General features: G+C 35.2%; 1 protein-coding gene across 1 annotated transcript in view; it reads left to right on the top strand.

Annotated features, from left to right (window-relative positions):
* The window catches only part of LOC134535189 (mitochondrial import inner membrane translocase subunit TIM50-C-like), a 47,362-nt gene that overhangs the window by 17,900 nt on the left and 14,779 nt on the right, over window positions 1–14,683 (top strand). Inside the window, exons 5-7 of the mRNA XM_063374213.1 lie at window positions 814–921; window positions 4,207–4,338; window positions 10,960–11,083. Coding sequence (XP_063230283.1) covers window positions 814–921; window positions 4,207–4,338; window positions 10,960–11,083 — 364 coding nt within the window. The remainder of the gene's footprint in view (window positions 1–813; window positions 922–4,206; window positions 4,339–10,959; window positions 11,084–14,683) is intronic.

Genomic DNA, 14,683 nt, shown 5'->3' with positions numbered 1-14,683 from the left:
GTGGTAATGACCGAATAAGTATTAGATTTCTACTTTAAAATACATCTTTTTATACGGAAAAGATACCTACACAAAGCGCTAGGCATCTACTAGCGGGACCAAAAACATCATGCGAGTTTACGCGAGAAAGATTTTTTATCTCAATTTTGACTGCCTAAAATATGGGTGCAACAATTACGCGCGTGCGACGATTATGCGATAAAAGAGGGTGTACCCATGAAACATAACTTCACCGGGTGCCATGTTTATAATCACAGTTAACGGAAATTATTTTTAACAGTTACAGGCTACTTGAGATGTTGAAGATCTTCAATACTGACACTTGGACTAAACATTTGAATTAATATTGGATGTCACTATCACAAGTCAGCTTAGAAAGGTCCAATCTGGCTGTTAAGCAAAGAAAGAATACAGAATCTGAGAATGTGTATAGGTAAATGTGCCACTCTTGATCTTTCAGCGCAACTCTTGTTCAATGGTGTTGTGTTAGGTGAAGTGAAGGTGTTAGCATTTCTGGATCAATCTTAATTAGTTACGGAAAGAAATTCCATACAGAATCAAATCTATTGTACAGTTTTGGTTTCTTGTTTTGATAACTGTAAAAAATATACCATTATTTGGTTTTTTGGCTTAGTTTTTAGGCTAGACACAGCTGAAAAGCATACTGTCATTTTTGCAGTTTAGGGTGTCTTAAATTATAACTTAATGGCAGGGCATGTGGTTGTGGTGCCAGAAATCTTAAAATTCCTTGACATAGAATAAGAGCAGTGTTAAGTGAATTAAGGTATTAATTCTTCCCTTATTTGTTTCCAGTATAAGACCGGCTGGCGATTTAAGAAGAGGCCAGGAGTTGACAAATTTCTGGAGGCAGTGGGAATGCCAAAATTTGAAACAGTTATCTATACTGCAGAGCAAGGCATGGTGAGATTTTTTTTCTAGATTCTGCAATTTTTGGAAAGAATAGTTATTTTTGAAGTACAGTAGAACCTCATTTTTACGTACCCGCGATATACGAATTCCCGCGATTAACGTATTTTTTTACATGCACTGTCAATTTCCCTATACTAATAATGCATTATTTTCCCGCCTTGTGCAAAAGCACTTCCCACTGTTTACGTAGAATTAGTGCTGTATTTCGTGGCAAACCATCGGAAAATCTAGAGAAAACAATAAATTCTCAAAATGAATAGTGTGAAGTTTAATTATTAAGCGTTACTGCATGAGTGTATGGTCACCACAGTTTCGTTCGCCATTGTAAACAACTTACTTTTTTTTTTGTGCCACGTGCTATTGTACACCATACGGCCATGAACCAAACATATCGTGACATAAACATGAAAATTAATAAGTACTTTTCTTAGCGTTCCCCTTTAATCTTAAATGTATTATGCATGAAAATAAAGGTGAAAACTCGCATTTTAAATACACAAAAGAGCGGATTACTGTTCCATTATTAAAATATGTTTTAAGCAGCGTCCGAGTTTCCTATAAATATGGCGTCTTCGTGCATATTCGTCGATGTTCATTTTAACACAATAGAAACATTCTGAAAAGTCAAATGGCTGCAATGAATATCCAAACAATGCTATGGCAATTTAACTTCTATTCCTCAACGTAAACAATTATATTGATGGTGGTAGCTATCGTTTTATAGTGTTATTTATCAAAAAATCTGAAATTAATAAAACTTTAACATGTAATTAAATACAAAGTTCAAAAATCAATTGTATTACAAAATTTCAGCACCAAGTAGCTATATCAAGATGCTTCAACATTCTCATCTCTTACACAAGAACAGCAAATTTCATGTTTAACTTTCGGCAATAATGAAGAACGGAGATATTGGATATATTTATAATTTTAATTATGTGAGATAGTGAAGTTATAGTTAATATATAAAAACGTAACTGTCTCTGAGATATTATTTAGTGTGGTCTATATTTTCTTATTGTTTCCCATATAGTGAGATGATAAAAAAAAAATTTGAACATTTCCCTCATTTTGTGTTTTCCCGGTCCCTTGTTTTCCTGGTGCCTTGAAATATGTAAAAATGAGGTTCTACTGTATACTTCTTTAAGGGCTCTGTCTGCCCGGGCACACTTACTGCATTCAAATCTTCAAGAATAAAAACCCAATTTGAAAACTGCTCAAGATATCTGAGTGGGGTCTGTTTACAAAAAGCATTTAAGAGTTCACAGTGGGCCGAAAAGTACATTTGATTTCAGATTAAGTTATTAACTGTATTTTTAGTTTTTAGAAGAGTTAAAATAGCTAAAAAGCATGATTTCAGAGTAATTTTTAGGCGTAAAACAAATGGTACAGATTCTTGAAAGCTTAAGGGACTTGCATTACATATCTTCATTTCTATGCTGTATAATGTTACGGTCACCGCTAAAATTTCACAATTGTCCTATGGATAACGAGAAGTCTGCATGTCAGTCTTGCGCTTGGAGGCGATACTGCGCTAGAAGCACAGCAAGCGTCACATTTATCATCCCGCCTCACACACATAGACCTAGACTAGACGGGCCCCTTGAGAGTGTTGAGGGTGAAATTTCGGTATGTATCTATATGCACGTCCAATGCACATGCATATTTCATCCAGTTGTATGCAAATGCAAGATATAAAATGGGGTTTACTATTTTAAAATTAATGACAAATGGTTAATTACACACACAAATAAAAATAACATTGTGACAAGTCGCAACCATGTCCGGCTAAGTCAACAATTGTTCCTTACACATTCAGAATACACTTCCGTTGGATGTTGCAAGTAGTTGGTTATAAAATTCAGTCTATGACTATTAAATTCTTCAAAACTGTCTAAGCTTATATTTAAATAAACGAGTTTGAAATTTATTCTTCTCACATCAAAATTAAAAGCCCTAGACATGATTCTATGATGTAAATAAAACACTAAATTTTGTTGCTCGCATCTCACAGTTCTATGCCTTCAGGAAATAATGTCTCTATAAAGTCCCTAGTGACTTTGTCGTCTGCTAGGTACCAACAAAAGCATTATGTCTCTTGGACCTGTGCTGCACATCTGGGGCCTAATTTATAGTTACAAAGTCTGAAACACTAGTAAAAATGAAGGATGAAATACATTAACTTCGACACGACCCTAACCCCAGACGTTAAATTATCTGCTTCTAATCGCTCACATGATTTGTGTGATCTGCCACCCCGCACATCCTTTTGGCACAGTACTTGAACAACGACTGATGAGGCTATGCAGCTGCCTACTGCCACACACGGAAGAAGTAGCTACATGACTTCATCGGCCAATCACAATTACCTCTTACATACCAGGACACATCAGTACACAAATTACATTATACTCACATCGAGGTGCTTCTGTAAAAAAAAAAATATATATATACAATTTCAAAGTTCACTTCTGATTGGCTGGCATGAAAACCTGATAAACGTACCCTTCCCGTGGGCGCTAACACCTGCGGATTTTCCCATTATAAATATACTTGCGGAAAGCACAAGACCGTCTCTGTAACTGATAAAATGTCTGGCAAATTGGCGCCGCCATGTCGTGCACCTGTCTCTCGTCCTTTGGTTTACCAAAATAATACCCAATGTTCTAGAAACGTTACATACTCCCTATGAAATACACACAAAATATAGTTATAAAAATTACATTTAAATGATATAAAATTGTAAAACTTGGTTAAATGGCTTTTCTAAATAAAATAACTAAAAATAAGAAACTATTATAAAATATTAAAGACAATAAAGTTAATAAAAACCGAACTAGGTCACCATGACCTTGAACCTACATAATCAACTGATATACTGCATTAGATTCAGAATAACATTACCTCTCAAAAAATAACATGAAAATTAGGGAAGGGCAGTGGTGAACAATTAACACAGATTCTGAAATTTAGTTTTCTTCAGGTTTTATTATGATTTATTAGCTAAGAAAATTGTGTTAAAACAAACACAGCATGATTTTTGTGTCCATTTAGGTTTTCTTTGATTTTATGAACGTCGCGCTATCTCTTGGTTTTGCTGTATCTGTATGCTTTAGATTATTTGTCAAACTAAAGTTTGTAGTCCAGAGGTCACACGTATTGTACTACCTCTGGTTTATGATTCATAATAAAATATACTCATTCGTAAGTACATGTTTCTTTTTTACAGTTTGTAGGCATGGTACAGTTATTAAATAAATAAATGTGTGCTTTTAGACAGTATTTCCCATCTTGGATGCCTTGGATCCGAACGGACACATAATGTATCGCCTGGTGAGGGATGCAACGCATTTTGTGAATGGCCATCACGTCAAGGATCTGGACTGCCTCAACAGAGATCTGAGCAAGGTTTGCTAACTTTCAACACAGTTTATTTGTAGGATGTCCTCTTGTTTATGAAATGTAGATATTTCCAGAGAAATAGGTAATCAAACTTCTGTCAAGAGCCATTCCATTTCAATTCAGGCAGGAGCGTGTCAGGTCACCATCTCGGATTTGCTTTAAAAAATTACAGCAGTTACAACCAGTGCAGACAAGAAGTATGCCAAAAGGATTTTGTCCCAAAAAATTTTTTCCCCATGTTATAGCCTTTTGAAGTTGGTTCGAAATCAAAAAAGGTGGAAAAAGGGGTGTTTTTTAAATGAGCGGCATTTCAAAACTATTATACTGATTTTGTTGATTTTTTTTTATTTTGTACCTATTATAGTGAACTACAGAGTGGAATAGTTCCAATGAGCCCAACGACAATATCTTTAAGGGGGGGAAACTAAAGAATTTGGCAAAAAATTTGAATTTTTTTGAATTTTAAAAAAAAAATTTTTATGTGGAATAATCAATTTTCATAAAAAGTAATTCTGGTAATATGTGGACCTATTACAGTAGTTTTACAGGAAAAATTGTTTTTAATTCTATGATGCATGGAATTATATAAATTTAACTTTAAAATTTTCAAAATTTGACGAAAGTGCCATTTTTGATTGAAAATTACTCAAAAATCCCATATTTTAAAAATCTGAAAATTTGTAACTTTGTAGTCCTCACCTTTAGTAATAGCATGCACTTTGTTGGATAGTGTGTTTTTGCCTGTAAACATTTCTAGAATTTTGTGAAAATGTATTTTCTTACATTTTCTAAGGTCTGCACACTCAATTAACAAATGTTTTGTTAGTTTCCAAAAAGTGAGATGTAATTTGTAAATTGGGGAAACCTTGGGAATTACAAAAGGAGAGTCTGTGTATACATTATCACATTAACATAATATGCACAATACATATACACACATATAATACATATGCATACTCTTTAACTTGCATGAAAACCAAAATTTCAAAGTAAAATTGAAACCAACAATATGTACCTATAATTAATTATATGTAGACTGCTTACCCTTCCTCAACTATATGTAACATATATTGACAAACTTCCTAAAATATTATTTGGCTGATTAAAGACAGTAGATCTGCTGGATCTTCATCAACTCAGCTTTGTCGAAAGTGTGGAGTCTTGCTGATTGTCCAAGTGGAGTAGGATTGCTTACTGCTAACAAAACATTTTGTAGTGGCACCGGACATTCATCCTTCTTCTTTCCAGATTCCTGTGGCCACTGAAACCCTTTAGCTGGACCATGGGGATGCATAAAAGACACTGTCATGTCGTTCAACTCTTTAGATATACCAGTGATCTGTCCCATCCACCAATTCTGATCGTATACACAAGCAACGAACTGGCCTACTTGGAAATCATTTATTGAATAATGTGTTTTAATCTGGTTAGATTGTACAACTATTTCTATTTTATCTTTAATTGTGCGTCCCATGTATGTCTCATTTTTAATCAGCCAGTAATGTTTAGATTGTATTCCAACAACTGGTTTTACAGTAGCCCATTCTTTTTCCTTAGATGACCTATACATTTGAATTGTTTTACTTTCAAGAGCCAATAGAGTTATCTTTGGTACAAGGTTACCTACTTCAGCAACAAATGAAGCAGAATCTCTAATGGCATTAACACACTCTGCCCGAAGATTGAACTTAGTTGCAAAGTGTTCACACAAACCACCTATTGCATCACATGCACTTTTGCCATGCCCTGTAGCAGAAAAAATCCATTTTTTTTCAACAGTTTGAGTATTTTTACATAGTTCATACAGCTGAAACCTATTTTTGAAATTTCCAGCTGCCCCATCTGTAATGTACACTATTGAACTCAAAAGTTCTAACTGACAAAATTTTGAAATTTCCAGTTTTATAACCTCTAAAGCACAGAGAACGTGAGCAGAGTCGTGAGCTATATCATCAGATACTATAACAAAACTTCTTATTTCCGCACCAAAGTATGCAACACAGGTAAACAGTGAAAGCTGATCAGTTTGCCAGTGGTAAGTTTGGATTTCATCAGGCAATACAACTGACCAGTTCTCAGCAAAATCAAAATGTAAAACAAGAGCATTATTTTGTTGGACAGAACTTCTTGCTTCAGCTATTCCTTCCCTTTGTATTTTCCTAATGTAACTGTGAGGAATAGCTTTTTTAACCCAATGCCTTACATGTTCCAGAAAATTATTTACAGATACAGTTTTTTTTATGAGGTCACCATGTTCCCAAATCGCAAATGTAACTTCTTCCCCTTCATCCAAGCCAAAGTTTTCAACAGTTAATGTTTCTGTGCCAGGACAGTCACCACACTCCTCGAGCCAGCAATCTTCATTCCTTGTTTCGTCACACAAACACTTCAGTAGAAGATAGTCTTCATCAATTTGGTTATTTGTTACATTTCGAAGAGCTACACAGATAAGTTGCATGTTACTGCAGTAAATACAAGAACACACAGTCTGTTCTGGCTGAATTTTCACCCATCTTGGTCGTAAGGCATAAAACTTTGAAAGACTAATTTCTATAAGAGGATTATCTTTTTTGAATGCTTTGTATGCCTCTTTGATGGACCTTGTCATGAATCTTTTAACCTTTTTTACTTTCTCGCCATTACCATCCTTAATGCAAATAACATCTTTTTTGTTTGGACTTCCTTGAACAGTCTTTACTATCTTCTAGGTAATATGATAATGCTAGATCTTGTACCTGTGTAGGTAAAGGATGTCCACTATAGGGGTCAGGTTGAGCATAAATTCCCTTATTTTTTATAACTGTGCGACATTTATCAATGAGGTACTTTGACACTGAAGGTAATTTTTCCTTCAATACAGTTTTACTAAATGTTTGTGGTACCAATGTTAGTAGCTGTACTTTTCCATTGTAGTTACAAGTATGAAGAGCTGAGTCAATATTCGAAAACCATAGACTACAATTGACACACACAGGCATTTCATCATCAGACTCACTTGAAAGATGCACGTGATATATGTCTTGTAATTTGTTCACAGCAGAAGTTTTTAACTCATCAACTAATTTTATCTTCTTTTTCCTCGCATAACCTTCTCTCCTATCCAATCTCACCTCTGAAGGGGATTTCAATGGTGATACTTCTACATTTAATGTTTTAATGAGACTGCTATTTAAAACACTTACTAGTTCATCCTCCGGAATAAAATTCTCTGATGTGGATGTTTCTTCTGCATCTTCAGCAAGTTCCAGAAATTTCTTTTTATAAAAAGTAACACAGTTGCTACACAAAATATCATTTTTATTTACTGAAACAGATACACCCACAAACTTTTGAATATCATCTGCTAAATCATTCACCTTACACATCCTCACACATTTACTTTTATACACACTTTTTTTGTGCCTTTTAATGTAGTCCACACATTTAATTCTCTCCGTACTATGAAAGTCAGACATGATTTAGTTCACTAGCTGAACATCACCCATGAACACACACAACACAACTGTAACAGCAAAAGTTTGGGAATTCCCTTGTAGTCTTGTAGTTGATTCCCCCTATGGTCACCAGGGATTTCCCTCAAGCTACCAGGGATTCCCCTTACAGCAAGCGCCTGGGAATATTCAGATAGGGACTCCCCCTTCATATTTCCCAAGGTTTCCCCTCATACAAAACCAGTTACAAATTATCACATACTATTTAGATACCAACAAAACATTTGTTAATTGAGTGTGCAGACCTTAGAAAATGTAAGAAAATACATTTTCACAAAATTCTAGAAATGTTTACAGGCAAAAACACACTATCCAACAAAGTGCATGCTATTAATAAAGGTGAGGACTACAAAGTTACAAATTTTCAGATTTTTAAAATATGGGGTTTTTCAGTAATTTTCAATCAAAAATGGCACTTTTGTCAAATTTTGAAAATTTTAAAGTTAAATTTTAATAATTCCATGCATCATAGAATTAAAAACAATTTTTCCTGTAAAACTACTGTAATAGGTCTACATATTACCAGAATTACTTTTTATGAAAATTGATTATTCCACATAAAATTTTTTTTTTGAAAATCCAAAAAAATCTAAATTTTTTGCCAAATTTTTTAGTTTCCCCCCCTTAAAGATATTGTCGTTGGGCTCATTGGAACTATTCCACTCTGTAGTTCACTATAATAGGTACAAAATAAAAAAAAAATCAACAAAATCAGTAAAATAGTTTTGAAATGCCGCTCATTTAAAAAACACCCCTTTTTCCACCTTTTTTGATTTCGAACCAACTTCAAAAGGCTATAACATGGGGAAAAAATTTTTTGGGACAAAATCCTTTTGGCATACTTCTTGTCTGCACTGGTTGTAACTGCTGTAATTTTTTAAAGCAAATCTGAGATGGTGACCTGACACATTATCTTGCTAACTGCCTGAATTGAGGTGGAATGGCTCTCAAGTTGTTTGGTCTAGTGGGCAGGACTACTTGCTGAAGGGCCAAAGGTCCCGATTTTGATTCCCAGCCAAGTCAAAGAGTTTTCACTGGAGGGGGTGTTGTTTTGTTCCTTCACCTTTGCAGATAGCAGTGGTTAACCACTGCAAAATCCCTCTTGTCACCATGACTTTAGATGTGTCGCGGCTTCCATCTATGCAGGGTTGCCTAGGGTCACCGCGCTCAGACTTGAGCTGTAAGGACTCATAATCAGTTAAATCTCAGAGTATTGAGAAGAAAAAAAGTTTTTTTTTAATCAGATCACAATTTTACAAAATACAAGGAATTGTTACCTATAACAGGGTAAAGTCAGGGAAGTTGAATTTAGTTAGGGAAAGTCAGAGAAATTTAGTTCAAAAGTCATAGAAATTCTTCAGTGATATTAATTAGAGGGGGAATGTGATGCTCCAGTATGCAATCATCCAGACTTTGAACACTTTTTTTTCCAGATGTTTTAATGCATAGTATAATCAATGTTATACGCACTGTTAAATGGCGTATTCAAGGTTGTGTTAGAACTAGTACAGCTTTAGGGATAGTGGAGGCTGGATTGTCTTTATTTCTTTCAGAAAATTGCAAATAGGTAAATTATTTTTAAAAATTCTTCAGGGAAATGTGTAATTTTTATTATGGAACACTCAGGGAAAATTGTCTTTATTTTTATAGTTAATGAAGTGCAGTTTTTTTTTGCATTAACACTTAAGGGACAATTCTCATCTGTGATACAAGCACATCGCTCTAGTATTTTGATTGGTACTACTCCTAGACTTAAAGTCAGCAACTTTCCTTTATCTTATAGTTTGCTTGCATGGCATACAATGACTTAATATTCTAATATTCTGAGGAGTTGTAATGTGTAATGTATGACTGTAAAGAACCAATTTCAAGCATTACCATAGAACTTACATAGTATGCAGAAATAAGAATATATTTACTAAGAAAATATTATACTTAATAAATGGTAAAAATAGTCTGTAGGGCATATTAATGTTACATTATATGTTTGTCTTTAATTTTTTTATAAATAAAGTTATTTAAGAATTTAAGTTTATTTTTCATAACAACCATCTTTAATAGAGATTGCCAGTGTCATCTCAAACTGTACAGTAGCTTTGCAATAAATAAATATTTCATAGTTTTGCTGTAAGACATAACATGAGTATTGGTTTTGATGTTTAGCTATCTTTATACTCTCTGTTTAAGATAAGATGTTACTCTTAGACAGGTTTTTCTGTGAACATTCTGACATTTAAAGCTGAGTATTACTTGTTATTGATACATGATCAGTTAGTCTGGTGGTACATAAATCTGTGTTTTTATTTACATTATATTACAGGGTAGCTGCAGGCCACAAAAGTCACGAAAGTTAAGAAAAAAGTAATGAAACTGAAGGAGTGGTCAGAGAATTCACGAATAATTTATATAAATAAAAATATAAATGTTTGTTCGTTCAAAATCTTAAATCTCCTTAAGTTTTTCACTGATTGTTTTGAAAGCCTTTTGCTAACTGACATTTTGTTTGTTGACACCTTTTATTCAGTTGATAGTCGCACTGTCCTCATACCTTTATGCATGTTACTTTATTGTTTATCCGTATCTGTTGTGGTCGCCGCAGGTATGTGGTATGCTGACCTTCATGTGTCGACGAACTGTGGATGCGCTGACCTGCTGCAGTGTGTTTCCCTTCAGGTTAGCTTGCGTGCTCTCGGTGCAATATTTGTACTGACTGCATTTTTCTCTTGTCTGCATGTGTCGTGCCCACTGCAAAAGTCTTTGGCTGTTGGTGGGCATGAACAAATTATAAATAAATAAAATTATTACAGTAACAGTTTTAGCTTTATAACATAAAAATGTACCTAGGAATGGTAGATTAATTTGTTTATCATGTTTATTTTTGCATATATGTAAACAACAATTTTGTGATTTAAAAATTTTCTAAGAAAATTTTACTAAAATATCCTGAAAAAGTCCTGAAATTGGTTTACCAGATTTTTGTTGATATCCTTCCTGCATTACAATTATCAGCTGTCAAATTCTAAAAGTTCACTGAAGCACCTGTTTAAAAGTGGCACTTTATCTTGAACGGTGTGTATGTAGTACATAATGTGTTGCATTAACATTTTGATCATATTCATAGTTATGTTAATTTCAGGTTATTGTGATTGACTGGGATAAGAATGCAGTAATGTTCCACCCCACGAATGCCCTGATAATCAAGAGATGGATGGGAAATGATGATGATCACACACTCGCTGATCTCGCAGCATTCCTGACAAGTGGGTTAATTTCAGTTTTTCCAACACATTGTCTAAAATCTGCTGTCAAATTTTTTTCACTCTTACGTCAGTTCACCTTTGAAGTTTGAACATAAGCTATAACCAAAAAAAAGAGCCATTGCTGACGATAATACTCGTGTAATGTTGGCATCAGGACTCAGTTATAATTAGATACCTATAACATAAACCTCTCTCCTATTCGTAGTTAACCTACACTTACACTCTCCTGTTTGCAAAGCAGTTTAGGCTCTACCATCAAGCTCCTACATAGATCTTTCCTAAAGAGCTATCTCGTGATGAAATTACAGTTTTGGCCGTGATGCTGCATATCTGCAGATTTTGGTTTGAAACTTCCCCTCACCCTCAATTTTAGGGGATTGCAAATATTAGTCTTCGCCATTATGAAAACTGCATTTCAATTTTAAAATTAGAAACGTTATGAAAGCCTCATTCTTTTAGAAATGGAGTGTTGGCTTCAAGGCTGTACAGTGAAAGTCCGTTGTAGTGAATACGGTCTATAACGTAAAGTCCGCTATAACGATAATTGCCATTGGCACCGTCAGTTTTGCATATGCTGCGTAGGATAAAAATTTCGGAAATAACGAATGCAGCGTGGGCTCATTTTCGCTATAGCGATAGATTACACACCTGTAATTTTGCTCTAAAACAATGAGAAAACATCTACAATTTCCTTAATAAATGAGAAACAGCTTCGCACAATTCCACGCGTCTGGCAAATGAAACAACGCTGTCTTGGCAACACCGCACAAGGTGGGGCCCCACAGCGAGCGACGAAAGTAAGTGTCGTTAACCCACTGCGACAGGGCCCCGCTGCTAGCATTACTTATTTAGAATCACGCCGACTAGCTCGTAAATGAGCATAACTCGTCTCACACTTTCATCGTAAGCGTTGCATACGGTGTAGTTTCAGTGTACGGCACTACGCGCATTGTTGTTTAAGTCTAGTTATACGGGACACGTGTAACTACGTACTTAGCTTCAGATATGGATAAAAAAATAAAATCTCTCGAACTATCTACTCAATTGAAAATTTTACAAGAGTGTGAAAATCTGTCCGTCAGCAGAAGTGAAATTGGTAGACGCTACGGTTTGACTCCATATACTTTATTCACTATTTTGAAAAATAAGGAAAAAATCCAGTTGGCAGCTTTAAAAGATTGCGCACCAGGTAAAACAAAAAAATTACGTGCTGCAAAACATATTGATCTTGAGGAAGCCTTGTTTACATGGTTTTCCCAAAATCGCGCACGAGGTATTCCGGTTGCCGGACCTATGTTAAAGGCTAAAGCTGTGCAACTAGCCTTAAAACTGAACATTGACGAAGACTTCAAATGCAGTGATGGTTGGCTGAACAGATTTAAGGCAAGAAGAGGAATAACACTGCACTAAATTTCTGGGGAGTCGGAAAGTGTCAACAAAGAAGCAGTCAACAACTGGCAACCTATTCTTGCATCGGTACTGGATAGATACAAACCCTCCGAGGTTTATAACGCCGATGAGTCAGGGCTTTTTTATAATTTACTGCCTGACAAGACTTTGGCAGTAAGGAATGATTCTTGCAAAGGGAGAAAACGAAGCAAGGAACGACTGACAATACTTTTGTGCGCAAACATGGACGGAAGTGACAAGTTAAAGCCCTTTGTTATTGGAAAGTCAAAGAATCCCAGGGCTTTTAAAGGTGCACGCAACATTCCATGTGTTTACGAAGCAAACAAAAAAGCATGGATGACGTCGCAGCTCTTCACGCAGTGGCTTCACAGCTTTGACACCAGAATGGGGATGAAAAATCATAAAGTTGTTTTGTTTATCGATCGTTGTCCGGCACATCCAGACATTCAGCTGAAAAATGTGGAGTTGGTGTTCTTGCCAGCTAACTATACTAGCATCTTGCAACCCCTGGATAAGGGTGTGTTTAATTTATTGGAACTGGAATTTCGCAAGATGCTTGTGAATGCGGTGATGAGGAAACTTGCTGCTGGGAAAACTATCAGCAAGTGGAATCTATTGGAAGCTATTCAGGCCATGGCAGTTTCGTGGGAGAATATCACGCCTGCAGTGATAGCTGCGTGTTTCAGGCATGCAGGTTTCCGTGAATGTGAAACTTATGCTTCTACATCTGACGATGCATTGCCAGATGGTTAAGCAGATGAGCCCGGTGTTTGGCCTACCATTGCTGAACAACTGCATGTGCCATGTACGTTCCACGAATTTGGCACGGCTGACGATAATGTTGACGAACACGGAACTTGTCGAGCTCGTCTCTTCTAATCAAAACGAAGCAGCGTCTGAAGATGATGACAATAATGACGACGAACCAAGTGACGTATCGGTTAAGTCGAAAACGTCAATGATGGAGGCACTTGACACAATCAGTCGTTTTTATCAGCATACAAATGCTTCGACGAAAGATTTGATGAACTTCCAAGAGGTCCAGTCGTTTATTTTGTCCGAAAGTCTAGTGAAATCAAGGCAAACGAAAATTGAATCGTTTTTTAAAAAGTGATTTTTAATTTTGTGTTATTTACAAAGGGTCTGTATGAGTGATTATTTTTGTGTTATTGACCAATTGTCGGAAAAATTATTTTTTTATAATTTGTATGGTTGTCCAACATAATTAGAGATTTTGTAAAAAAAAATTTTTGTGTTTGACATTGTTCATAGGTGTCAACGTAAGTAATAATGTGACAAATTTTAAAATAAATTTCACTACATCTTTGAGTTTACATATTGTTAGTAAGTATTCAAAACTCCGCAAATATGCACCCGATATCATCAGCTTAGCGCACATGTCTCCAGCATACCAGCTGCGGTCAAAGCGACAGGAAGCAGCCGGCATGACCTGGCGTGACCCCGCCCGCCCGTCTTAATGTAAACAAACAGCTGTGCGCTTAGCCACGATGTGCGTGGCGGCCTTATCACGGCCACGCGGTCTCATATTTCGCAGTCGGCAAGTGCTGATATACCTTAAAAATGTTATTTTAGTAAGTTTTATGTATATTTCCTTTACTTTTGTTGTGAATTTCCATAGTAAAAACAAGCGAGAAAATAATATATTTTAAAAATGCTACAAAAATAAGATTTTTTTTAAATTTTGGCTATAACGAAAATTCGCTAAAACATAAAATTTTGGCGCTGTTATAAATGTACGTTATAACGGACTTTTACTTAATAATTATTTACTCATCAACAATATTAGTAACTTTGAATATTTGTGCACACCTACCTTTCTTATATAAATTGTATAAGTGAAATTCATTATTTTCTGTTATGAACATAATTATCCAATTTGGTGCAAGTACCAAAGATTTATTTGCTTATTTATTTATTGTTCACCTGATGTGTGTTTAGTAAGAAATCTTTTCTTCTAGGTTTTATAAATTCTTTAAATGATTTTATGTTTAAATGGTTTTATGTTATTTTCCATGGCCCTCTTAAAGATCTTTAGTTGCAATGAAATTTTAAAAAAAAATTTATTCTTCTAGCATATTAAGAACCTTTTTACAGCAAACCATTGCACTAAAAATTTAAGTAGCTATGAATTTTCCACCTAAACTGCATGTGTTAAATATATTCCTAGAG

The sequence above is a fragment of the Bacillus rossius genome, chromosome 1 (genome assembly GCF_032445375.1).
Source record: "Bacillus rossius redtenbacheri isolate Brsri chromosome 1, Brsri_v3, whole genome shotgun sequence".
In the NCBI taxonomy this organism is placed as follows: Eukaryota; Metazoa; Arthropoda; class Insecta; order Phasmatodea; family Bacillidae; genus Bacillus; species Bacillus rossius.
This window is presented reverse-complemented; position numbering and strand designations above follow the sequence as displayed.